The sequence below is a fragment of the Tupaia chinensis genome, unplaced genomic scaffold, assembly GCF_000334495.1.
Source record: "Tupaia chinensis unplaced genomic scaffold, TupChi_1.0 Scaffold000646_1, whole genome shotgun sequence".
NCBI lineage: Eukaryota > Metazoa > Chordata > Mammalia > Scandentia > Tupaiidae > Tupaia > Tupaia belangeri.
Window position 1 is genome coordinate 3,305,489 of NW_006160167.1, and position 27,281 is coordinate 3,332,769.

The window sequence follows — 27,281 nt, forward strand, 5'->3', positions numbered from 1 at the left end:
GGGTGGTGGCGGCTCCTTGGCAGTGCCATTCACCGTGGCATCGTCATACGGGGGTAGCAGCACCTGAGACGATAAAGAGAAGCGTTAGTGGTTCAAGGTGGACACGTGTCCCCCAAGGCTTGTTTGTAATCGAGCTTTTATGCAATTAATAATTTTTCCTAACTTGCACCAAAAAAAGAAAAAAAATTCCAACTCTTTAGGATTTCAGAGAGGAGATGATGCTTTGTAAAGAGAGAAACAATACTTATAAACAAAGTCATCATTACATTTTCTATTATGAACACCATTTAGACAAAAATAGTAAATGCTCATCAATTTCAGGTTTTTTTTTTTTTAAAAGAGATTTTTGCTATAGGGTGCGTGCGCTCGCCAGACAGACAGACAGACAGGAAGTGAGAAATCACCCCCCAGGAGGGATGGCCACGCCGCCATCCCTTCTCCTCCATTCTCCTCTCGAGATCTGTGGCACACACACACACGCGCCCAGCATGAGTTTAAGCCACCAGGTCCGGGACTTGAACCACGGTCGACCACATGGGAGTCCAGCGACACAACCATTACGCGAACTGCTGGTCCCAATTTCAGGGGTTTTTATTTATCGGTCCCTAGAGGAACAATACTAAATTTTGTTTTAAGCTTTTTTTTTTTTAAGTTTTTAAAAAAACCCATTCTCCCAACCAAATCCTCCCACACACACACACACACACACACACACACACACCCACCCTCTCTAATTCGACACTTCAGTACTTATTTTCCTCTTCTGATTTGGGAGTTCCTGTAGAGCTGAAGCCCAGTCTTAGTTCACCTGAGGGCAGGGCCCGGTGCCCACTGACTACAGAAACTCAGATGTGGTAAAAGGCAATGCTCTGTGAGGCTGGTGCACGTGGTAAGGTTCTGGGTTCACACCAGGGACCTTCCTGGGGGCACTGGGAATGTGTGCCCATGACCTAGGGTGGGTGGAGGCCGGGGTGAATGGTGGTGTCAGGACCTCTTGAGGGTGTTGTCAGCACCTGTCTCTCATTCATGAACAACAACAAAAAGGATAATAATAATAATAATAAAACAGGAGTAGGGGCAGCGGGTGGCATGGTGGTTGGAGTGCTCGATTCCCACATGGCTGACTACAGTTCAAGTCCCCTCGTAACTGCTCTAGAGGAATGAGAGGGACTGGGTTCTTTTTTGGGGGGATTATGACAGCTTTATTGACTGTACTGAAAAGATTAAGTGTTAGGTGGTCAGGAAAGCCATGACACATTTTTCTATGTTTTCCTCTGCAAAAATGTGTCATGACTTTCCAAAGGACCTGATATTTCTGTTTAATATGCACTCGGCATAAAACTACTTGATGGACATCTGTACCCATTTCTCAGGAGAGGACCATTCTATTTCACTAGATTAAAGCATTTTTAAAAGAACAGACGGGGCGACCAGTGAAGGCTTAGTAGCGAAGGCAGGCCTGCGAGCAGGACTAGGAGGAAGTGTCCTGGCTGACACAGAGAGGAGGGCATGTACCAAAGGTAGGGAAGCCAAGTAGGCAAGTGTGAAAGCAGGGCGCCTCTGGGAACTGCAAGGGCTTAGCTGTGGTGAGGGCTCACGGGAGAAAGTTGCAGAGGCAAGCAAGGCTTGGAGTCCTGAGAACCACCGTTAGGACTTGTATCCAGGATGAGCAGTTCAAGCTCTGCTTCGTCAATAACTGAGGAAAACGATCTGTTGTCTAAAACCAAGCAAAGGCTCTCCTCTCTGCAAATACAAGCTTAGCTTTACGAATGAGCCTTCAGGAGGCCTGTGTGTGCCTCTGTGTGCACACTGATAGTCACTTATGACGAGTGCAAACAGCTGTGGCCAACACCAGAAAGACAAAATGTCGTGTGACTGAGCGTCGGCATTCTGCTCAGAAACCTCATTAAAGAATTCACTGATTCAGGGACCAGCAGTTAGCGTAATGGCTATGTCCCTGAACTCCCATGTTGCCGACCATGGTTTAAGTCCCGGACCCGGTAGCTTAAACTCATGCTGGGTGCGTGTGTGTATGTGCCCATCCCCCGTGGAGGGTGATTTCTCACTTTCTGTCGAGTGCACACGCCCTACAGCAAAAACCTCTTCAAAAAAAAAAAAAAAGAGAGAGAGAGAGAATTAACTGATTAACATCTGTCATTATCTTTAGATAAATCACCCTAAAACACAGCACAGCTACTTAAGTGAACTGGAGGCCGGCAGGTGGGGTGGTGGATAGAGGCACTGGACTCCCACATGGCCAAGCACCGATCAAGTCCTGGACCTGGCAGCTTGTTTCCTCACTTTCCCTTTCCCACTGTTTGAATCCCAGACCTGGTGGCTTGCTTTCTCACTTTCCCTTTTTCTCTCTCTCTGATTAAATTAAAAATAGTAGCAAATTAAATAAAAATTTTAAAAAGTGTCCTAGGTTTGCCCTTTCTCTTTCTGTGTATGTGTGTGCTATAAGGCGGATGTGCTCTCCAGAGAGACGGGGTGAGGAAGGGAGAGAAAGTACACCAAGGGGGAGTGTCCACACTGCAAGCCCTTCTCCTCTTGTGATTTTTGACATGTACCTGGCATGTTTTTTTTTTCTTTTTAGAAAGATTTTTGGTATAGCACATGTGAGCTTGTCCTAGAGACACACAAAAAGTGAGAGATAATCCCCCTGGGGAAGGCCATGCCACCATGACCAGGACTTGAACTGCATAGTTAGCCATGTGGGATGCAGCCACCATAACCCCCATGCCACCTGGCTGTCACCAAATGTGTTTTAAAGTTCCATTTTAGATTAGTTTTCAGGGCTGGTTCCTTAGCCTAGAAGATAAGGGAGCCAGATCCCACATGGCTAACTGCATGGTTCAAATTCCAGCCCCAGCGGCTTGAAGAACACACGAGGCACTGTGCGCACGCACACACACACACACACACACACTCACACACACACACTCACACTCAAAACCCCAACAGACTGAGGAAATGGAAGGGAAGGGACTTCAGCATGACTCACCCCACCCTGGGGTGTTTTCTGCCTCTCCTCTGTCTCCTTCCCTCTGGTGAGCGCATGCACTCTCTGGCAAGTGAAAAATAAAGAAATGCAAGCTACCCGCAAATAACCTATGCACATCCTCTTGTACACTTTAGACCATCTCTCGAGTACTGCTAATACCTAACACAAATGCTGGGTACACAGGTGTCACACACCACAGCGTTAGGGAAGAACGGCAAGGAGAAAACATCTATACATGTTCAGTAGAGACTCAACAATCCTGGGCCAGCTACACTGTGCTTGTCACAACAGAGTAACTATCCGTGGTTGGCTGAATCTGTGGATGCAGAACCCACGGAAGAGAAGGGTTAACTGTACACATTTCTTTTTTCACAACAGGGATAGCAAGATTGGATTTACATTTTAAATCAATCTGGAAACAACAGGGAAAAAAAATGAAAGAGAAGGATAGGGTTCGAGACGCTAAAAGACTAACTACAGCAAATGTGTAGACGAGGACTGCTGTGTCTGGCTGCAGGGACTAAGCGGACAGCGCTGCCGCCATTCACGGGAACCTCAGAAAGCAGGAGCCGTGGAGCCACGCAGTATGGTCTGTACAAACCATGTCTGTGGCACTGCTCTGGTTCACTCCATTAAAGGTCTGTCCTTCAACTCAGACGAAGAGAGAGAGCAAGACACGTGATCGATTAAACACCACACCATTTATTCACTGCTGGTCTCGCTGTGTACAGGCCTGAGAATAAGGCACAATGACTACAGCAAGCAGACGGCTTTCCATGCTGGTGGACAGGGGTCTGATAAAAACAGAACTGGCATGAGAGAGAAAGTGAGAAAGCAAGCCGCCAGGTGTGGGACTAGAACCACAGTCAGCCGTGTGGGAGTCCAGTGCCCCCAACTACCATGCCACCTGCCGGCCCTAACAAATCATCTTTATTCCAGACGCACATGAAAGAATGGCTTACAGCATTAGATCATACAGATAGGACGCATGTAATTTTAACCTATTTGAATTAAGGCTGTGCCTTGTCACTGACAGCACCTTACAGTAAGAGATGCCTGAAAACATGACGCCATTTAAAACGATGGCATCGGGAACCAGCAGTTAGCGTAATGGCTATGTCGCTGGACTCCCACGTAGTCAGCCGCGGTTCGCGTCCCTAAGATCCCGAGAGGAGAATGGAGGAGAAGGGATTACAGTGTGGCCATCCCCCCTGGGGGGTGATTTCTTGCTTTCTGTCTCTCTCTTGTCTGTCTGGCGATTCTTCACGCCCTTTAGCAAAAAACCTCTGCAAAAACAAAACAAAACAAAACAAACAAGCAAAAAAATGATGGCATCTTGTACTCTAACATACAGAGATGGGGTGAACATAAAGTTTCGATGATCCTAATGAGAAACTCTGTCCCGTACCTATACTGAAGATCATAGTAAAGGCAAACGAGACCAAAGTCAATTTTGTTCTCGATCCACTAAACTGCTTTACGTTATTCTCCTCTGATATCACAAGAGAAAGCCACGGTTTCCCTCACTCTCCCATTCTCTTTGTGGGATTCTGGGGGTACACACACACACAAACACACACACACGCCCAGCTGAGTTTTAAAGCCATTGGGTACAGGACTGGAACTGCGGCCGACTACATGGGAGTCCAGTGACATAACCATTACACCATCTACTGGTCCCCATACCTCAAATCTTTTAGACTGGGTCCAGAAACTCTCACTGGTGACATATTTAGGCAGGAAACACAATAATATGGTTGCCCATTGAAAGTTAAAATTATTTAACACTACGTAATATTGGGCCAACCCCCATAGCTGAGTGGTTAAGGCAAGCTGGATCGCTATGGCTAACCATGGTTCAAATCCTAGCTCCAGTGGCTTGGAAAAGAAGCAGGGCGCACATGCACATGTGCATCCTGACAGCACAAAGAAATGGAGAAGGGACTGTTTTGGGATCTGCCCCACTGGGGAGGCGCTTTCTCCTTCTCACTCCCCACCCTGAAGAAGGGAAGACTCCATCTTGGAGATGCCTCCATTATGAACTGTTAAATTCCCATGATTAGAAACCTCCCCTCTCCCCTTTTGTTTAAGAGTGAATAGAGTGATTAACATTCCTATTGTCCTTAAAACCCCACTTGTCCTAATCACCTTAAGGATGATTAACCAGGATGATTAACCTGCTTTACCTGCTTTTTCTAGCTTCTGTAATGTGCTTTTGCTTTTACATTGTAAAGCCCTACCCCCCACCCTTTGAAGCCCACTGCTCTTTGTCCTTATAAATCATCAAGTCATCCCAGACATGACTGTGCACTTTTGGCCTATATAAGCTCCTTTCTCTTTTCACTAGGGGCTGCTGGGTTTTGAGAGACAAGAGTCCCCCCATAAGCTGCGGGCCTAATGAATAAACTCCAATAAATTTGGCTAAGTCTGGAAGACTCTGAGTAGACTATAACAACCCCAAGAGCACATGCCCTCTGGCAATTAAAGAAGTAGGAAGTTCTCTATCAGCATAAACATAATCTAGTAAGTTTAGTAATATTTAAATAATGATTAAAATATATGTATGCAAATATTTGTTATTTATGTAAATATTAGGTGTTTGCTATTTCTTTAAATATTAGATCTTCAGCATTTATTTTAACATCAGATATTTAAATACTAAAGAGTGAGCTATCCCCACAGTAACCCTATGAAGGTATCTCAGCAGCTCTACCTCTCTGGGTCCATGCAATAATATGCTATGCCACCTACTGTGCCCATCCCTGCCCTGAACAGACCTGTCACCACAGGGGCTCCAGCTCCCCATGGTCAGCTGCAGCACAGGACCTGGGCTGCAGAAAGATGCTGCAAGGACTGCTTGACCCTCAGTCTCAGACTGCTGTCTTACCTATGCCCTCTTCACTCCATATGTCTCTGCCTCCTTCTCTTGCATTAATAGAAAAGAAATAACTCCTGCAAAGACCCAACAAATCAACTGTTTTCATGTTCTATTATAATCTGAGCCTAGACACTTTGTTATTACAGGTGTAACCACAACATAGACATGCGGTCAAATGGTCAAACCTAAGTTCTTCTGGGACCAGCAGAGGTGTTAATGGTTACGTTGCTGGACTTCCACAGTCAACCAAGTTCAAGTCCTGGACCCAGCAACTTAAAACTCATGCAGGACCCGTGTGCATGCACACCCAAGATCCTGAGAGGAAACTGGAGGAAAAGGGATTGTGGCATAGTCATCCCCACTGAGGGGTGATTTCTCACTTTCTCTCCAGCGACTGCATATACCCTATACCAAAAATCTCTCTCTCAAAAAAAAGGCTTTTTTGCTGTCACACTGCTCATAATATTTTAATGGTGATAAAGACGTCTCATCGAGTAGATAAACCCTTATTCAACCACGTCATGACCCAAATATAAAACAATCTGACTGGATACACTGGCTATTAAAAACAAAGTTGCAAGAGCATCTTATACATGTATTTTTTATTACTCCCTCAACTTTTGGCCTATATAAGCTCCTTTCTCTTTTCACTAGGGGCTGCTGGGTTTTGAGAGACAAGAGTCCCCCCATAAGCTGCGGGCCTAATGAATAAACTCCAATAAATTTGGCTAAGTCTGGAAGACTCTGAGTAGACTATAACAACCCCAAGAGCACATGCCCTCTGGCAATTAAAGAAGTAGGAAGTTCTCTATCAGCATAAACATAATCTAGTAAGTTTAGTAATATTTAAATAATGATTAAAATATATGTATGCAAATATTTGTTATTTATGTAAATATTAGGTGTTTGCTATTTCTTTAAATATTAGATCTTCAGCATTTATTTTAACATCAGATATTTAAATACTAAAGAGTGAGCTATCCCCACAGTAACCCTATGAAGGTATCTCAGCAGCTCTACCTCTCTGGGTCCATGCAATAATATGCTATGCCACCTACTGTGCCCATCCCTGCCCTGAACAGACCTGTCACCACAGGGGCTCCAGCTCCCCATGGTCAGCTGCAGCACAGGACCTGGGCTGCAGAAAGATGCTGCAAGGACTGCTTGACCCTCAGTCTCAGACTGCTGTCTTACCTATGCCCTCTTCACTCCATATGTCTCTGCCTCCTTCTCTTGCATTAATAGAAAAGAAATAACTCCTGCAAAGACCCAACAAATCAACTGTTTTCATGTTCTATTATAATCTGAGCCTAGACACTTTGTTATTACAGGTGTAACCACAACATAGACATGCGGTCAAATGGTCAAACCTAAGTTCTTCTGGGACCAGCAGAGGTGTTAATGGTTACGTTGCTGGACTTCCACAGTCAACCAAGTTCAAGTCCTGGACCCAGCAACTTAAAACTCATGCAGGACCCGTGTGCATGCACACCCAAGATCCTGAGAGGAAACTGGAGGAAAAGGGATTGTGGCATAGTCATCCCCACTGAGGGGTGATTTCTCACTTTCTCTCCAGCGACTGCATATACCCTATACCAAAAATCTCTCTCTCAAAAAAAAGGCTTTTTTGCTGTCACACTGCTCATAATATTTTAATGGTGATAAAGACGTCTCATCGAGTAGATAAACCCTTATTCAACCACGTCATGACCCAAATATAAAACAATCTGACTGGATACACTGGCTATTAAAAACAAAGTTGCAAGAGCATCTTATACATGTATTTTTTATTACTCCCTCAATACATTCCCAGAAACCTTTCACGAAATGTTAAAAAATAAAATATTGAATGCCTCATTTGTCCCTACAGTAAGATCAATATGGACTCTATTTGGGGCATGTGTGATTATGTAATTCAAATCCTGTATGTTTTAGAGTAAATGGTTCACAATGAACACCCGGGTTTTTTATTTTTTGAAATGTGCTTCCAGAACACTTTTGCCATGGTGCAGAAGCCCTCTATCTAATCTAACTGAGATCCGCGAGACACAATGCCACCTCGCATTTAAAAGAACACACACAGTTTTCCCAAAAGTTGCACTGGATAAAATAACTAAGAAAGTTACATGAATCAGAAATGATTTCCGAAAGACCAGAACGTTTTTAAAGTGCTTATCTAACTGGCGGAAGAATACTAACTATGCAGAACAATATGAGGCAAGTTAATGTTATATGCACTGCCAGCCTGAACTGGAACCTACACTGCGTGGAAGAAAAGCTTTCAGGAGGAAATCCCAGGGGGCCATCCAGACCAATGTCACCCACAGTGCTGTTCTATGAGAACCAACAGATAAGCATATCTGAAGCTGGGTGCATATGAAGATAGCAGGGAACCCCTGGGGCTGGGCAGGAAGCAGCACTACTTAGCAAACTTAGATAAGGCAGCTACCTTGTTGCCACCAAGTTTACTTTTAGCCTTTCCTACTACCTCTATACTGAGTCACCTACACTCCCCCTCCCTTCTGCAATGCTAAAAAGCAAAAACTAGGGAACAAAACTATGGACAGAAATCTGACTGCTTTTTCCTATTTTTCCAAAACCTTTCCTGAGGGTCTAGGGGGAGTCACACCCACAGATATTGACAGACATTTTGGTCCATCAGTAACAGGATTCTTCCTACATCTGACCCTCCACACAGTACTGGAGTATCTTTGTGATGTATATTAAGGCTCCTAATCACTGTTAAAGTACATTCCTTTCTGATCTCAACATACTCCCTTTTCCAATCACCACCCTAAAAGCTGTAAAACCCATCTATAACCTACAAATCCCACTTCCTGTACCTGATCACCCCGAGGGAAAGGAATGTTTTGCCTCCTCTCCAGGCCTAGGTCACTCATATTCTGCTTGGAAATAAACGGCATTAATTATTCATTTTTAAGAGTTTGTTATTGTCCATCAACAAAACAAAGTCTAACTGCTTTTAAATTTGTGACTGTGTTTGACCAGAGTGGTCCAAATGAACTCCTCCATCCTGGTCGAGTACAGCCAGGCCCTGGTGGAGAGAACACTCGGTTTTGGCTGCAGTCTAACCAGACAACAGTCTAGGCAGAAGGTGGTGGGTTAAGAATAGACCAGGGGACCAGCTGATAGCGTAAAGGTTACGTCACTGGACTCCCACATAGTCGACTGTAGTTTGAGTCCTGGACCGGACAGCTTAAAACTCATGTCAGGTACATGTATGTGCATGCCCAAGATGCCCAGAGGAGAATGGAGAAGGGTATGCGGCACAGCCGTCCCTGCATGGGTGATTTCTTGCTTTCTGTCTTTCTCTCTTTAGCGAGCACATGCACCCTATAGCAAAAATTTCTTGCTGCCAAGGCCCTAAATACCCTCCTGCCACTCACTAGCTGAGTCACCTTGGAAAGTTGGTCACTTGGTACCTCAATTTCCTCTTTTGCAACACAGAGATTTAAGAGGACCAGAGTGAGAGTAAGGGTGTTAACATATGGAAAGTACTTGGCACAGAGCCTGGAAGATGGCAACCAGGGTATAAGCGCCAGGGGTGGTACATACACACAAACACCACAGAGCAGGGAGGTCCAAAAGCTGCAGAGGAGAGGGGTCTTAGCCTTCAGTGCAACAGGGATGGTGAGCTCACTATGGAGATGAGGCCATCAAAACGTGATTAGGTCAGGTGACTTTCAAGGTGTTGTCTCACCTTACTAGTAACTAAGTTTGTGTCTTTTTTTTTCCAGTTTGACCAGAGAGAGCGAAAGTGAGAAAGGCAAGCCTTCGGGTCCAGGACTTGAACCATAATCGGCCATGTGGGAGTCCAGCACCCCAACCTCCATGCCACCTGCCGACCCAAGAGTTTGTGTTTTAAATTAAAGTCACATAGCAGGGAGAGAGATCCTCTAGCATCCTATCGCCCCATCCCGCTCAATGACAACTATCAATTCCACCTCCTGCGGCTCTTTCAAATCCTTCCTTCTTCATCCACTCTATGACAGGGTAACACTTACCTGAAATGTTTGAGACCAGAAGTACTGGGGACTTCAGATTTTGGAGTATGTGCATACATAGGATGAGTTATTGTAGAGACGGACCCTAAGTGTAAACTCAAAATTCATTTATGTTTCATATATGGCTTATGCACAAAGCCTGCAGGTAACTTTATACATTTTTCTACTTGGTGTTTTGACTGCACCCTGTCACATGAGGCCAGATGTGGTATATTCTGCTTGTGGTGTCATATCAGCGCTCAAAAAGATTCAAATTTGGGAACGTTTTGGATTTCCTTCTCAGGGATGCGCAACTTGCTCTTTCCTGGGCCGCGCAACTTGCTCTTCCCTGGGCCACACCTTCATCTCTTAGTCTGATTCTACAAATAGCCTCCTAGCTGCTCTCTCAGCTGATCTGGGATTTCACCAAGTCTGTATCAACAACTCTTTTCTCCTGATCTTTTAAAATTTAAAGAGGAAATAAAAAATAAAACCTTAAGATATCATATAAATTAAGACCGGCAGGTGGCGTGGTGGTTAGAGGCACTGGACTCCCATATTACCGACCACGGTTCTAGTCCCAGACCTGGTGGCTTGCTTTCTCACTTTCCCTCTCTCTCACATGCACTCTCTTGCTCTGTCCCTCTCTGGTCTAAATAAATAAATAAATGCTAAATAAAATAATTTTAGAAAAGGAGATCATGGGGCTGGCAGGTGGTGTGGTGATAAAGGTGCTGGACTCCCACATGGCCGACCGCGGTTCAAGTCCTGGACCTGGTGGCTTCCTTTCTCACTTTCCCTTTCTCTCTTTCTCTGTCTCTCTCTGATCAAAATGGAAAATAATAATAATAAATAAAGTTAAATAAAATAATAGACTAAAAAAAAAAGAAAACATATAAATTATAAACAAGGGGAAATACCTAAAACAAAAATATTACAAATAAGATATCCCTTTTATATCACATTATTTAATAGGCCAGATGCCTAAAAACCAGTAAGTCACAGAGCAGAGTTTCAAACTCCCTAGAATTTTTTTTTTGGAAGTTATATTTCTCTTGCAAGAAAGTGAAGAGTGTGAGAGAGAGAAAGAGATGGCATCCCCCAACAGGGTCTTCGCATCAGGATCCAGCCACAGTCAGCCAGATCACAGGCCCACAGGCCTGGACTTGCCGGGCCTTCCCTTATGGACGCTGCATTACGGCTGTGCCATGATCCGGCCTCTCCTAGAATTTATCTCCTCTTTTCCTGCCCTTGGAAAATCTCCTTTCTTGTCTCCTCTCCTAACTGCCCCTTTGACCCTGTTGTTCAGGTAGATGTTATGTGGAAAGTCTCTTCTGTTTATGAGAAAATTTTAATGTCACATGAATCTGATTATGTCCAGGACAGAAGGAGCTCTTAAGAGCTACTCTGGGAACTATCTTTAAAGGAAAGCCTTCCTCAAACCACTTCAGAACGTTACTTATGACCTTCCGAAACATCTCCAAAGATGAAGATATTATCTTTTCATCTCTTCACAACAGTGAGAAGATAGAAACAGAACTCACTTTCCTTTTCGAGAAATTATTTCGAACCATTTCCAACCTGTACTAAGAAGTAAAGAACAACCTGATTTTCTTTTCTTTTTTAGGTCAGCCCACGGCCTGGTGGTTAAGGCAGTTGGATCTCACATGGCCGACTGTTTGGTTTGAGTCCCAGACCTGGCGGCCTTAAAAATATGCCAGTGTGGGAATCAGCAGTTAGTGTAATGGCTATGTCGCTTGACTCCCATGTAGTCGACTGCGGTTCGCGTCCCGGATCCGGTGACTTAGAACTCACACCGGGCGCGTGTGCGTGCGTGCCCAAGATCCTGAGAGGAGAATGAAGGAGAAGGGATTGCAGCGTGGCCATCCCCCCTGGGGGGTGATTTCTCGCTTTCTGTCTCTAATGTCTCTCTCTGTCGCGAGAACGCGCCCCCTTTAGCGAAAACCTCCCCAAAAAAAAAAAAAAAAAAAAAAAGCCAATGTGTATGTGCCCAAAATCCCAAAAGGAGGGAGATAAGTGAAGGACAAGAGATCCCACCTGACTATTCCCTAGAGAGAGATGCTTCCTCTCTTTCTCCGGCAAGCACATATACCCTCCTCTAGCACATTTTAAAATGTTTTTAATAATTAACTTTTCCCCCTGAGAACACAAGAATGGAGAGAACACCTGCACAAGAGAGCATAAGAGGGGCTGGCAGGTGGTGTTGTGGTTAAAAGCGCTGGGTTCCCATGCGGCTGGCCATAGTTCGAGTCCCAGACCTTGTGACTTGCTTTCTCACTTTCCCTTACTCCTTGGTCAAATTAAAAAATAATAACAACAAATGAAATTAAAAGAGAGAGAGAGATAGCATGAGGGAGACAGGGAGACAGGAAGCCTAGACAAACAAGGATATCGTGCTGTGATCTCCTTGCCCCAGCCCTGTGGCCAGTCAGGAAAACAACCTCTCTTTCTCTCTCTTTTTTTTTTTTTCAGAATTGTCTTTCATTGAACTTTATTTATTTACTTAAAGTTGACCAGAGAGGGACAGAGAGAGAGTGGGGAGTGAGGAGTGAGAAAGCAAGCTGCCAGATCTGGGAACTAAAACCCAAACTAGGAATTTGAACCGCAGTCAGCCATATGAGTCCAGCACCCCTGCCACCTGGTAGCCACCTCCTCCTTTTTTCTTTTTTTTTTAAGTTTTTTTTTTTTTAAGTTTTTTTGCCATAGAGCCAATGCACTTAGAGAGAGAGAAAGTGACAAATCATGGGGGTCACAACATTCATGCCACAATCCCCTCTCCTCTGGTCTCCTCTTGGGAGCGCACGCGCACACACGCTCACACACCCGTGATTTCAGGCCATTAGATTTAGGACTTCAACTGCCGTAGGCCCAAGTGGGAAGTCTAATACCTTAACTACCATGTCACCTACTGGTTCCCACCTTGATTCTTTTGAAGTTGCAGGAGGACAACAAACAGTGGAATCTTCTATGCACAATTTTTGAATCACTGAGACCACTAAATCCCTGCCATAACCCCCACTTCCTCTCCTCACACAACTGTGTTGTGGCTTTCTGAGAGGCCACGGTCAGCCTTAATTAACCCCAACTACATCAAAGAGAACCAACTAGGATAGGGCTGCTCAGGAGATCAATCTGGCCCTCACTCAGGCCACTGTCTACACTGTGTATCCCAAGCAGTCAGACTCAAAAGAGGGCCCCATGCGGCAAAAGACTTTTGAAGTCTAAACAGTACATCTGCACATAATACTAATCTGGATTAGTGCCTACGGGGATGACAGACATTAAAATGTTCTTACTTATCCCTAAACAGTAAGGAATTTTCCTATATTGCCCAAAATTGTGATTCTTTTAGCTAAAGTCAGAATTTCAGGAATCATTTTGGCTAAATATTAATCTTGTTGTTTCTGAGTGCCCCAATTAGAAAGAAACCTAGCTCTCTACTTTCAAATTTAACAAAATACTGTCTACAATGATAACCCAAGTCTTTCTTGGTACTGGCAACACAAGGGTGAACGGATTATTTTAGTTTTCTGGGGGCCGACAGGTGGAGTGGTGGTTAAGGTACTGGATTCCCCATGGCCAACTGCGCAGATTGAGTCCAGGACCCAGAGGATTGAAAGACATGCCAGGTACATGTGTCCGCATATCCAAAATCACAGAGGAGAATGGAGAAAGGATTGCAGCATGGCCACCGCCCTTGCGGGGGTGGGGGGAGTTTCTTAATTTCCTTGTCTCTGACAAGCACATGCACCCTAGACCGAAAATAAAATCTAGTAAGAGTTCTGATTTTTTAAACTTTTTTAATGATAAACAGCAGGTGAGAGAGACAGGGGTTAGAAGAGAAAACAAACACCCTCAACAGGGTCTCTTCATACAGTAATCTCCTTTACCCAGCCCTCCAACTCCTCTGGATCTCGGGGGCACCAAGTACACTCCCAGGCCCACCAGGAGATCCAAACTCAAAGCTACCTGTGTGTCTTCTAGCACTGCTGTCAAGTACACTGCTAACTATGCTATCTGGCTGGGACTAAAATCGTTATTTATTTACTTATTTATTTTAGGTTTTTCCAATTGAGTGCATGTGTTCACCAGAGAGAGACTCTGAAAGGGAAAGGAGAAATCACCCTGGGAAAAAGGGGTGGCCATGGTGCAAGCCCTTCTCTTCTGTTCTCCTCCAGTCACTTTGGGTACACAAACACATCTGCCCAGTATCAATTTCAGGACATCGGGTCCAGGACTCACTCAATCCACAGTCAGCCGTGAGAGTCCAGTACCTTAACACCATGCCACCAGCTGGCGCCCTAAAACCAGGTTTTAAAATTTCAATTTCCATAAAGTTTAAAAACTCTGTTTCTTGGGACCAGCAGTTCGCATAATGGTTATGTCGCTGGAATCCCATACAGTTGACCGTGGTTCGAGTCCTGGACCTAGTAGCTTAACTGCACACCAGGTGCGTGCGTGCGTGTGTGTGTGTGTGTGTGTGTGTGTGTGCGCGCGCGCACGCGCATGCCCAAGATCCTGAGAGGAGAATGGAGAAGGGATTATGGCATGGCCATCTACCCTAGGGAGTTATTTCTTGTTTTCTGTCTCTGTCTCTCTTTTTGGTGAGTGCATGCACCCTTAGCAAAAACCTCTCAAAAACAAACAAACAAACAAACAAACAAAAAAACCCAAAAAAACAAATGGCATAATACCAAATGAATCAATGAGTCTAAGCATTAAGCATCAATGGTTAGTGACATTATCAAAAGAAAGTCAACTAGACAACATCTGCTTATGAAGTGGTCTCATAAAACATAGCAAAAACCCCGAATATGGGAAGCTTTAAGTCCAAGTACTAACTTACTGGAAATACAGAATACATTAAGGTATGCAATCAAAAAAATCCAAACGGGGGAGGGGGGGAAGGGGTAGGAGGGGCTCAGGAGGTGGTGTAGTGGTTAAGGCCCTGGACTCCCACAGCACTGACCATGGTTCGAGTCCCAGATTGGCAACTTGAATATTATGCTGAGCACATGTGCGTGTGCAAACAAAATAACAGGAGAAGAATGAAGGAGCAATCACCCCCCTCGAGGGGGCATTTCTCATTTTCCCTCTCTCTGTCTCTGTCTCTCTCTGGTGAGTGCATGTGCACTATGGCAAAAACGTTAAAAAAAAATCTAAACTGTGAGAATTATTTATTGACTGAAGATCACATTTCAAACAAACTGCTAGAAAATTATGACATTTACTAGACAATTAGAAATGTGAGCACTTACTGAATATTTTATGATATTTATGGTATTTTATTACTTTAGGTAATAAAATAATAAACACAATTATCTTTCTCTTCAAATTCCCTAGGTACCTGGGGCCAGCAGTTAGCATAATGGCTATGTCGCTGGACTCCCATGTAGTCGACCATGGTTCACATCCCGGACCCGGTGGCTTAAAACTCACACCGGGCGCGTGTGCGTGCGTGCCCAAGATCCCCAGAGGTGAATGGAGAAAGGGATTGCGCCGTGGCCATCCCCCCTGGGGGGGTGATTTCTTGCTTTCTGTCTCTCTGTCTCTGTCTGTCTGGCGAGTGCACGTGCCCTATAGCAAAAACCTCTCAAAAAACAAACAAACAAACAAACAAAAAAACCAAACATGCATTAGGTACCCCATAGAGTTCCCGAGTAATACCAGCTTACACCCAGATATTATGAAAAGTATAAGACTGTTGTATTCTCATTTTACACATGACAAAGTAAAGTAAGGGGTAAGTTGAATTATTCAGTAAAGTCACAGGGGGAGTAAGTCACTAGAATTAAAACAAAACAAAAACTCCACAAAACTCTCTTCTGGCTCTCACATGACATGCCATCCATACTTACGCTTTCATGTGTTCTAATCCTATGCCTGTTCACCCACCCATCCTGTCCCACCCCACACATTTCACTAACCACTCACAGAGCACTATTTTTTTTGAGAGGTTTTTGCTATAGGGCGTGTGTGCTCGCCAGACAGACAGAGACAGAAAGACAGAAAGCGAGAAATCACCCCCCGGGGGGGATGGCCACGCCACAATCCCTTCTCCTCCGTTCTCCTCCCGAGATCTTGGGCACACATGCACACACGCCCGGCATGAGTTTTAAGCCACCGGATCCAGGATGCGAACCTCGGTCAACTACATGGGAATCCAGTGACATAGCCCTTATGCTAACTGCTGGTCCCCAGGAGCACTTACTTCTTCAGAGGAATTACACCAAGCAGTGTGGGATAAAAAAAGATGATGAAGACACATGAGTGCATACACTATCTGTAATATTTTACAACTAAACCAGTAGTTGAGCTATCTAGATTTCAGTTATCATATTGAAAAGCAAAATACAGGGGTCAGCAAATGGTTATGTCACTGGTCACCCACGTAGTCAAATGCAGTTTAAGTCCTGGCCCCACGTCTCAAATTTCACTCCGAGCGTGTGTGCGTGCATGCCCAAAATCGAGAGAGGAGAATGGAGAAGGGATTGCGGCGTGGCCATCCCCTCTGGGGATAACTTCTTGCTTCTGTCTCTCTGGCAAGCACATGCACCCTATAGAAAAAACCCTCTCTCTAAAAGAAAAAAGCAAACTACATTTCATTTAACTATTAACCCTTTGATGACCATACAACTCATCACTATGTATCAACAGAAACCCAGCGAACACTGGAACCATGCGGAGACCATCACAGTGGTCACACACGGGAGATCACTTCCTAAATGACATCGAACCTACCGTACTGTCATTGCTGGTGACGTAAACCAGGACATCGGAGGAGTTCCTGCCGCTGATGTATCGGTAGCAGTTCCAAACACAGCTAATCAAGTAACCCTGAAAGCAAAAGGTGGGTAGATTTTTAATTCTCAAGCTGCAGACAACTTAGAATTCACTGATCGATAAAGCTGTATCAAAAAAAGAACTGATTATAAACTGCATGATCTCTAAACAAATGTTACAAAAAAGTTACAAATGTTGGGTAGAGCACCGTTTTGGCAAAGAGGGCAACTATAGCCTTCCGCAACGGCAGCACTGGGTACCAGCCGTCCTGGTGTGGAAGGTGCGGTTACTACCAGAGGGGTGAGAGGACAAACTTCTGATAGTTAGAAAGAACAAACCAGCACAAACATTTATGCCCCCTGAGTTCACAGAACAATTACATTTATTCACGCATCTATCACTGTATTGGACTTTATTTCTTTGGGAATTTGTACTTGATACAATTATCTATGATTTTATTGCACAAGTCAACTTTTAAAGTATGTTTCATAGCATATAAATTATTTCAGTCAATAAAATTCACTAAAACATTTCCATTTACATAATGAACTTCCACAAGACAACACTTAAAATTAATGTCCGGAACAAACATGCTAGAAATAAGGCAAGAGCTCATGGGCGGGATTTAAACTATGAATTCTGGGCACATTCATTCTTTGTTTTCTCTCAAAGACAAGACCTTGCTATGTTGCCTAGGCTGGCCTTGAACTCACAGTTTGCCTGTCTCAGCCTGCAGAGCAGTAGTTACTAGAGGTACTACTGTGCCAGGCACTTTGTACTTTCATTCCAATCACTGAAATAAACGATTTCAAAATCCCTTTCTAGCTGTAAAATTCTATGACTGGGGCCGGAGGTGGTGTGGTGGTTAAGGTTGCTGGACTCCCACATGGCTGACCACAGTTCGAATCCCAGACCTGGTGGCTTGCTTTCTCACTTTCTCTCTCTCTCTCTGTCCCTCTCTGGTAAAATTAAAATACAAATAAAGTCAATTTAAAAAAAAATTCTGTAACTAGAAGAAGTTTAAGTGGGGCTAGCAGATGGTGTAGTGTTTACATCGCTGGACTTCCACACGTGGCCTGTGGCAGTCTGACTCCCAGACCCAGAGGCCTGAAAGTCACTCTGGGAACATGTAAATGCCTGCCTGAAATCCCAAGGGAAGAAGGAAAGAGAGGATTGCAACATGGCCATCCCCCCCAGAGGGTGACTTCTCACTTTCCCATTCACTGTCTCTGTCTCTCTCTGGCAAGCATATATACCCTAAGGCCTTAAAAAAAAAAAAAAAAAGTTTAAGCACATAGACAAACTAGATTGCTGGAATCCAGAACTACATTACTGATGTAAATGCAAAATGATGAAGCCACTTTGAAAACTTTAGCAGTTTCTCAGAGTTTAACAATTACCATTATGATCCCCTAATTCCACTCCTATATATAACCGAAGAACACAGAAATATACTTCATATAAACATCTGTATACAAGCATGCATAGCAGCATTATTCAAAATACCAAAAAAGTGCAAGCAATCAGAACATCCACCACCTGGTAAACAGATAAACAAAAAGGTTCGAGTCCCAGACCTGGTGGCTTGCTTTCTCTCTTTTCCTTTTTCTCTGCTCAAATTAAAAAATAAAAATAACAAGTGGAATTAAATTAATTAAATAATTAAAAAAAAAAACAACTGACACATGGTATAACACATGGATGAAACCTGAGACTACAGTAAGTGAAAGAAACCACTCATAAAGGGGAACCAGCAGTTAGCGTAATGTCTATGTCTTTGGACTCCCACGTAGTCGACCGTGGTTCGAGTCCCGGACCCGGTGGCTTAAATTCACGCCGGGCACGTGTGCATGTGTGCCCAAGATCCCAAGAGGAAAAATGATTGCGGCGTGGCCATCCCCCCGGGGGGTGATTTCTTCTTGCTTTCTGTCTCTGTGTCTGTAGTCTGCAAGCGCATGTGCCCTATAGCAAAAATCACCACCCCCCAAAAAAAACCCACTCATAAAGGACCACAAATTGTATGACTATTTAAGAAAATGTGCAGAATAGGCACATTCACACAGATAAAAAGTAGATTGGTGAGGGGCCAGCAGTTGGCATGGTGATTAAGGCACTGGACTCCTCACATAGCCAACCACTTTTCAAGTCCTAGACCCAGTGCCTTAAAAATCATGCTGGATGTATGTGTGGGCTCAAAATCCCTGGAGGAGAATGGAAGAGAAGAGACTGCAGATTGGCAAACTCCACTCTCCCTCTCTTTGGCAAGAGCATATGATCTATGACAAGACCCTTAAACAAAAAAAAAAAAAATCACCCCCTCGGGGGTGGGGGTACGGCAGTCACGCCACAATCCCTTCTGCTCCATTCTCCTCTGAGATCCTGAGAACGCATGCATGAGTTTAAGTCACTGGGTAAGGCACTTGAACTGCGGTCAACTACATGGGAATCCAACGACATAGCCATTACGCCAACTGCTGGTCCCCAATTACGTTTTTCTATAAAGTTCTCTCTCTCTCTCTCTTTGGCTATAGAGCGTTGTGCTCAGCAGAGAGACATTAAGAGAGATCAGTTAAGAAAATGCCCACTAGAGGGGATGACCACACCACAAACCCTCATTAATCTTTCTCCCCTAAGAATCGAGAGTGGCGGGCATGCATGCATACATGGCCAGCATGTTTTCCAAACCACTGGGTCTAGGACTCCAATCATACAGTTGGCCGGCCTCATGAGACCCAGTCACCTCAACAACCATGCCACATAGCTGACCCTCCAGAAACCTTTTTAAATTTAATTTTTAAAGAAATATTAATGTAATTCTGTTTATCATTACTATTTTTAAATTTTATTTATTTATTTTAACTTGACCAGAGAGGGACAGAGGGAGAGAAAGTGAAAAATCAAGTCACCAGGAATGGGACTCACATTGCAACTGGCCACTTGGGACTACAACGCCCTTAACCATGACGCTACCTGTCAGCCCCTAGTATTACTAATTTCTTTTTTACTTTGCTAGAGGGCACATGTGCTCATGAGAGAAAGAGAGAGATAGAGAAGGAAAATGAGGGGACCAGCAGCAGATAGTATAATGGTTATATCACTGGACTCCCACATAGTTGACTGCAATTCAAGTCCCAGACCCAGTGGCTTAAAATTCATATCAGGTGTATATGTGTGTGTGCTCAAAATCCTGAGAGGAGAATGGAGAAGGGATTGCAACATGGTCACCTCCCCAGGGGGCTGATTTCCCGATTTCTGTCTCTCTGGCAAGTGCACATAGCAAAAAGTGTTCTTGGGAGAAAAAAAGAGGAGGAGAAAAGCAAGTTGCCAGGCCCAGGACTTGAGCAGCGGTCAGCCACATGGGAATCCAGTGCCTCAACCACCACTCCAACCGCTGGCCCCTTTATTTATATATTTTTAATTTATGAAAGAATGGGTGTGCACAGAAGAGAAGGAGAGGGACAGGAAGGAGATGGGAGGAGAAAAGCATTCTTGTCAAGGTCTCCTCCATCTACAATCTCTATATATAAAAAAAAGGCACTTAAGGGACCAGCAGTTGGCATAACAGCTATGTTGCTGGACTCCCATGTAGCTGACTACAGTTCAAGTCCCAGACCTGGTGGCTTAAACTCATGCCAGGCACGTGTGGGTGCGTGCCCAAGATTCTGAGAGGAGAATGGATTGCAGCGTGGCCATATCCCCTGGAGAGTAATTTCTTGCTTTCTGCCTCTCTGTCTCTGTCTTTTTGGCAAGGGCATTTGCCCCATGGCAACCCCCCTCCCCCGCAAAAAAAAAAAAAGGGTACTTAAGAACAAAGGAGTAAAATAGCCTGTTAAATACTCAGAATGCTAAGTTGCCCCCCCCTTTTTTTTGCCAGAAGACACTCGTGCTACTGAGAGACAGAGAGAGGGAGAAAGCATCCCCTAACAGGGCACAGTCATGCTGCAATTCCTCCTCGATCTCTCCCCCCAGTTTGGATTCGGGGCATACATTGACATGTGTGTCAGGTGCGCTTCCCAAGTGGTCAGGCTGGGATCCATGTGAGCTCTGACTCCCTTAACCACCAGGCCAAGGGACAGGCCCTCTTAACACTTTAGATTGCCATAGGCACATGTGCTTGACAGAGACACAGAGAGGTAAAATGAGAAGTCACCCTTTCCCCGGGGAATGGCCACACCACAATCCCTTCTCTAGTCTTCCCTCGGGATTTGGGCACAAATACACACGTGATTTTCAAGCTGCCACGTCTGGGACTTAAACCACATAGTCGGTTCTGTGGGATCCAACCACCAGGCCATGTAATGGCCCCGTTACCACTTCTTCATTGGAGAAAAAAGTAACTTTTAAGGATTTCACGAAAACAGAAAAGGAATGTTTTGAACACATTAGTTATGTGTTCATGTAAGGCCATCCATCGTTTTAGGAAGGAACAGGAAATTCCTAAATGTAAACACTCTCCTAGATCTGAGGACTTTAAAATAATACGTATTCGAGAGGCTAAAGAGCAAAAGGGAAGTGGCTGCTGTCTGGGTCTCCACAATGAGCACCCTGGGGTCTGCTGCAATAGCGCACATATTATCTGACCACCTGCGCCGCCAGAAGAGAAGCCTCTGCCTGCCACCTCTAAAAAACCTGTCGCTTTTTTTAGTGACTGTATTTCTTATTTGACATTTCTATCATCTTGAACTTCAGAATTAAGTATTTAATATACTATCCAAATAAACCTCCCTTGACATACTCCTTCCTTTAGCTGGATGGTAAGCTTTGCTTCCTTTTCTGTTTCAGGACAAAGAGACACCGACAAAAATCCCCACTCAGGGCTCTCGAGAAACTCTGTAGCAAAAAATCTCATGAAAAGATAACAAGCAAATTTAGGGAAAAAAGCCACTAACCCAGTAAACTGTAGGGTGAAACCCTAACACGTACACTCACATTAATTTAAAATAATAATTACTGAGTCTCGAGGTACAAAGCATTTACTTATTACTTAAAGGGACAAAAAAAAATGGAGGCATTGACTCCATTCTCTTGTAGAAATACAATCTAATCAATGCAGGAAACAACTATAAATAACATTTCTCTGGGGTTGGAGACAGTGATGTGAACAGGTTGCATGGTGCCTTTTTGCCTTAGGTAACTGATCATTTTTGCGTGGTCCTATTTATAAAAGTACTACTAGGCAGGAATTGTTCTTTTTCACTAGCAAACCCCAGTGCCTAGAATAGAGTCTGAATCACAGGAGAGACTTGATCAATATTTACTAAATAAATGAACAGATGATGCACACCTAGTCATCCACTATCTCACGGAAGTATTGCAGTTACCTGCAAGATGTTTTATCAATAGTTTTCATACTAAGCATTTTATTATATGCTGATGTCACTATGCATAAGATAATTTTCCTTGTGAAATAGAAATTTAGGAAAACTCAGAGAGGTAGACGTTAAGTAGAGTTTTGTATATTACGGCACATACATTAAAAGAATAAGCTTTTGTGTAGGCTTCCGATTTAGCTCTCTTGAATATCCTCTGGTTCATGAGAAGTGCCTTTGGAAACCTTTGAAAGATTCTTTTTACTACAAAAAGGAACAGACTTTCTGGGATCTGAAGGGATTTGTACTTGAAGACACTCCAGTCAGCAAGGGGTCATGCGGAGCACTGCTGACAGAATTGTTTCAAGTTCGCGGCTGCCTGGGAAACCAGCCCCGACTTCAAATGAAAATGCCTACAAAATTAAAATACCAGGCAAACCCTGAAGTACAGTGGATAGGGACTACGCATAGGAAGCCAGTTCCCATTTGGCCCACCACAGTTCAAACCTCGGCCCTGAGTGTGTATGCCTATATTCCCCAAATCCTGATGGTTTGGAGGATAAAGGACAGAATTTTGAAAAAGGCTTGCGACATCAAGTCCCATTGTCAGCAGCCCCCTCCCCGCCCCTATTCAAGTGCACATGAACTTCTGTAATTAAAGAAATTAAAAATGCCTTTTTAAAAACCACTGAGAGGTTTAAAATGATAAGATCTAGAATGTATGAATGCACACAGCAGGAAAGAGTAACCCAAAGCAGAAAAAGTCAACCTGGAGTTGAAAGAAACTGGAACAGGGGATTTGAGAGTGCCCTTGGCCAGCGAGCACCACCGACTCTACATGCAGTGTGGCTGGTTGACAGCCCTGGGTTCACAGGGCATGTGGAGCTGGATGAGAACCTAGAGCACTGGCAGCTGCAAGGCAGGCAGCCCCAACACAGGCATATGACATTCACCCACATCCTTAACCCCTAAGCTACGCGTGCAATTTAAGTGGTATTTTATGGGGAGATTCAGACTCATGGATTTTCTTTCAAAGAATTATCGATTTATTTATTTACTTACTTAATCTGAACAGAGAGACAGAGAAACAGAGAAGGAAAGGGAAAAAGCCAGCCACCAGATCCAAAATGAACAGCAGTCGGTCATGTGGGAGTCCAGCACTTTAACCACCACAACTTGCTGGGGCCCCAGATTCACTGATTTTCAATTAATTATTCTTTCTAATCCCCTTTATTATAACACCTACCTTAAATGACTTTTTTTCCCTAAATTCAGCTTCTTTAAGCTGTGGCCTAATTTTTGATGAATGAGGTCAATTTGTGCCAAAATAAAGTCAACAAAGGCACTGAGATTTTAAAGGTCAAAGCCTAAATGGGGTTTCTCCATGTACTGTCAGGTGTGAGGCCATTAAAAAGACAACTATGTATCCTGAATTGAGGAGCTAAACAGGTAATAGAAAGTACTTGGTATCTGGGCTGCACAGTCCTCAGTGAGCATCCTCAGGTGCGACACCAGGCACACTCACTGACCATTCGCACCAACAGGAGAAGAACCATCAGGGACGTCCTGTCAGCGGCGCACACACACACAAACCTACAATGCTTCTGTAACCAGACTGACATACGAAAATGAACACACAGCACTTGATGTAGGAGAGGGAACGGCAGGTCATTTAACTTTGAGGGGATCAATCTGACAACCTATTTTAAGTCTTCGAACTATACACAACCACTGATTTTAAGAAATACATCTCATGGAAATAAACACTTAAGCATACAAGGATGTAGTTAATATATTAATTATAGCACTATTAATAAGGGGAAACGTGGAGCCGGCAGGTGGCATGGTGGTTAAGGAGATGGATTCCCACATGGCCGACTGTGGTTTCAGGCCTGGAACTAGAAGGTTGCTTTTTCACTTCTTCCCCTCCTTTTCCCCACCCTGACCCCCGGCTCTCTCTGGTAAGCACGCATTCCCTAAAGCAAATTGTTAAAATTGTTAATACTAATAAAAAATTAATCTTAAAAAAAAAAAAAAGGTGAAAAGGTAGAAACCATCTCAATGTCAGCAAGAGGTAATTTATTAAATAAGTACATTCACAGAATTATTAGTATAGGACATTAAGCTAGCACATTTTAGAAACAAATTACAAATGGAATATCCATAATAGACATTGCATCGAACACTGCTCTATTACACTGTTGGATATATTATGTAATGTATATTATTATTATTATTATTGTTATTATTTCCCACCTACACATTTTTTTGGAATAACCCTTGACTGGCCTGTGGAATGTCTAATCAACGTATCTCTCTAATCCAGGAAACAGAAGGAACTGTAATGACAGGAATTCCAAGGTAGCTCAGAGCTCTCTAAATCAAAAGGACAAACTGAACAAAGTTCACTGGCATTCCTTTGGGAACAGGAATACATTTAAAAATACTTGTTAGTCCATAAGTTAAATCTCCTTGCTTACCTTAAAAGTCAAGATAATGCTGATAAACAGAAGAATAATGAGGACCAGCCAGGTAGGATTCACCGACATGATATCATCTCTGTAGGGAAAAAAAAGGAGGCTGCAAGAACAGAAGGATCTCATTAGCACAGCTCGTTAATCATCTGAGATTACATTTCTTAAGCGCCAATTCAGAAGTGCTCATTGGAATGCATTAGGTTGAAGGAGATATTTAACACCAACACAAAATTTGTCCAGCTCTACTAATGGGAAAAAAAAAAAAAAAACACAAATGGTGCAATGGGGAGAGGCTGGTCTGCTCCTAATTCAGGCAATCACTCACAAAAAGAAAACTCAAGGGACAGGCACCTGTGAGGCCTGCAAGCATAACTTGGCTCTCCGACTACACAAATGCTAGGAGTCAGTGGTCTGTTTCTAAGGATATTTTGTACGTCTTGGATATTTGGACTTTCTGCAAGTTCTAGACAATTCTAAAGTATATGTACAGGGCAAGGGGGAGAATCCTATTAAAATGGTATCTTATAGAGAGGAATTTTGCTGATGTCACTTCAGAACAGAGAGCAGATTCTCTCATACTAATAGTTATTTATGACATTTAACAAACCAAAAAAAGCCATACAACACTGATTAACTACCAGACAGAAGAAAGCTTTCTAGGAGGATCGAGGTCTGCTGGGATGGTCAGTGCAAGTGCCAGGACTTCCCCCATGCAATGCCTGGCCTAGCCCTGATTAGGTCTAGATGACTGGCCCTACCTAGACCAGGAAAGTGGAGAGGGAAAGCAACCAGGGCTGTGTGTGGGTGGGAACATACATGCGAGGGGAGAAGGGTGACAAGGGCGGGTGTAAGCGAGAAAGCGCTCCCATCACAACGCAATTCCTTCTACTCCATGTTTCCTTTCGGGGTTTTGAGCAAGCACACACACGCCCCATTCAGTGTGATTCTCAAACAAGGTCCAGGACATGAACCACGCAGTAGGCCATGTGAGATCGGGCTACCATAACTACCACAACACCAACTGGCCCCATGAGTAGCAATCTGAGACCTAAAGATGTTTCCAGGAAGATTCTGGGGAAAACTCTATGACTTGGTGTCTAGCTCCGATTTTAGGGTCCCAGGATGAACACCATATAATGGTTTTCAGTCTCCCACCACTTACGGCAAAACATGTTAGAAATAAAATCAACCTGGGACCAGTAGTTGGTGTAATGGCTATGTCGCTGAACTCCCATGTAGTTGACCGCAGTTCAAGTGCTGGACCTGGTGGCTTAAACTCACACCCGGGTGCATGCACGTGCATGCCCAAGATCCCAAGTGAATGGAGGAGAAGGGATTGCAGCGTGGCCATCCCCCCTGTCGCTTTCTGTCTCTGTTTCTGTCTGTCTGGAGAGGGCATGCAGCCTAAAGCAAAAACCTCTAAAAGATAAAATAAGAATTATTTTATTGAACTTTATTCATTTATTCCAATTTGGCCAGAGAAGATAGGGGAGTGAGAAAGCAAGCCACCAGGTTGAACTTGAACTGCGGTGGGCCATGTGGGACTCCAGTGCCCTCAACCACCAAGCCACCTGCCGGCCTTATGGTGAGCGCATGCACCCCATAGCAAAAATCTCTCTCTCAAAAAAAAGTAACTTGGAGCTGTTCACAAAGCCACCAGAAGTTATGCTGTTCCTATGTATACTTTTAAAAAAGAGATTAAAGTGCAAACATCTGACATAAAGATCTTTACACTCTTCCCTTATAAAAGGAAACAGTGATATCCAGTGGAGATATATAAAGATACGACTTCTTTAACTGAGCATTATAGGACTCCACTCCTCTGGCCTCTCAGGTAAGTCTTTCCACACTCCCATCTCAATCTGTAAACCGGGCGTCCGTATCAGTGCAACTTTAACACACCCATTCGCTGCTGTCTCTTTTTAGGTTTTTGTCGTAGGGCACATGAGCTTTGCCAAAAAGACAGAGAGAGAGAGAGAGACAGACAGGACAGTGAGAAATCACCTCCCACAGCCTCTGGGGCGGGGGAAACAGCTATATCACAATCCTTTCTCCTCCACTTTCCTCTCAGGAATTTAGACATGCACGTACACGCTCCTGGCATGATGTTCAAGTTGCCAGGTCCAGGACTTGATTTGCAGCAGGCCATGTGAGGGTCCACAGCCTTAACCATCACACACCACGCAGTGGCCCCCATTGCTGTCTCAAGCACTGTGACAGGCCCTGTGATAAGCTGCAAGCCTCACTCTTTCATCCCACATGGACCTCTAAACAGAACATACGGAAAGTGTTCACTTACGTTACTTGGCTTATAATTAAAAATAAAAGTGGATAATCAGTCACCATTGCCAGCCATGTCCTTCTACCACTAACGGCTCTAAAAGAAATGAGTACAGAGTGACAGAGTACTGTGGAGCTCAAGAAGTCTGGGGAGAGTCCTCAGTGTTCACACACTGCCTATCAGGCTTCGCCTTCATGTTCCTCATAAACTTCTGCAATGTGTGGAATGCAGCACACAACATACCGCTCCAATAGTCAAGAGCTGCCAGATGACTCTCTTCCCCTCTCTCTAATCTCTACCACCCTGCCCCACCCTCTCACATGACCGATCACGTTTCCCTCCTCACTTCCAGGGGACTGGGGGAGCACAGCAACACATCCTCATTGCACAGTCTGTAAGAATGGGCTCCTCAAAGTACTTAGGCACAGAGGTAATCTCACAGCCTGCTCATCGCAGACAGACAGCCTCGTGCAGAGACACTTGGCTGTAGCACAAGACGTAATATATAAAGTGAGCTTAGGGGA

At 44.1% G+C, this 27,281-nt stretch overlaps 1 protein-coding gene across 1 annotated transcript in view; it reads right to left on the reverse strand.

Moving 5' to 3' along the window:
* The window catches only part of LAPTM4B (lysosomal protein transmembrane 4 beta), a 71,410-nt gene that overhangs the window by 2,872 nt on the left and 41,257 nt on the right, over positions 1-27,281 (reverse strand). The window contains 2 exon segments of the mRNA XM_014592061.1: positions 16,649-16,744; positions 24,480-24,579. Of these exon segments, the coding sequence (XP_014447547.1) occupies positions 16,649-16,744; positions 24,480-24,579 (196 nt within the window).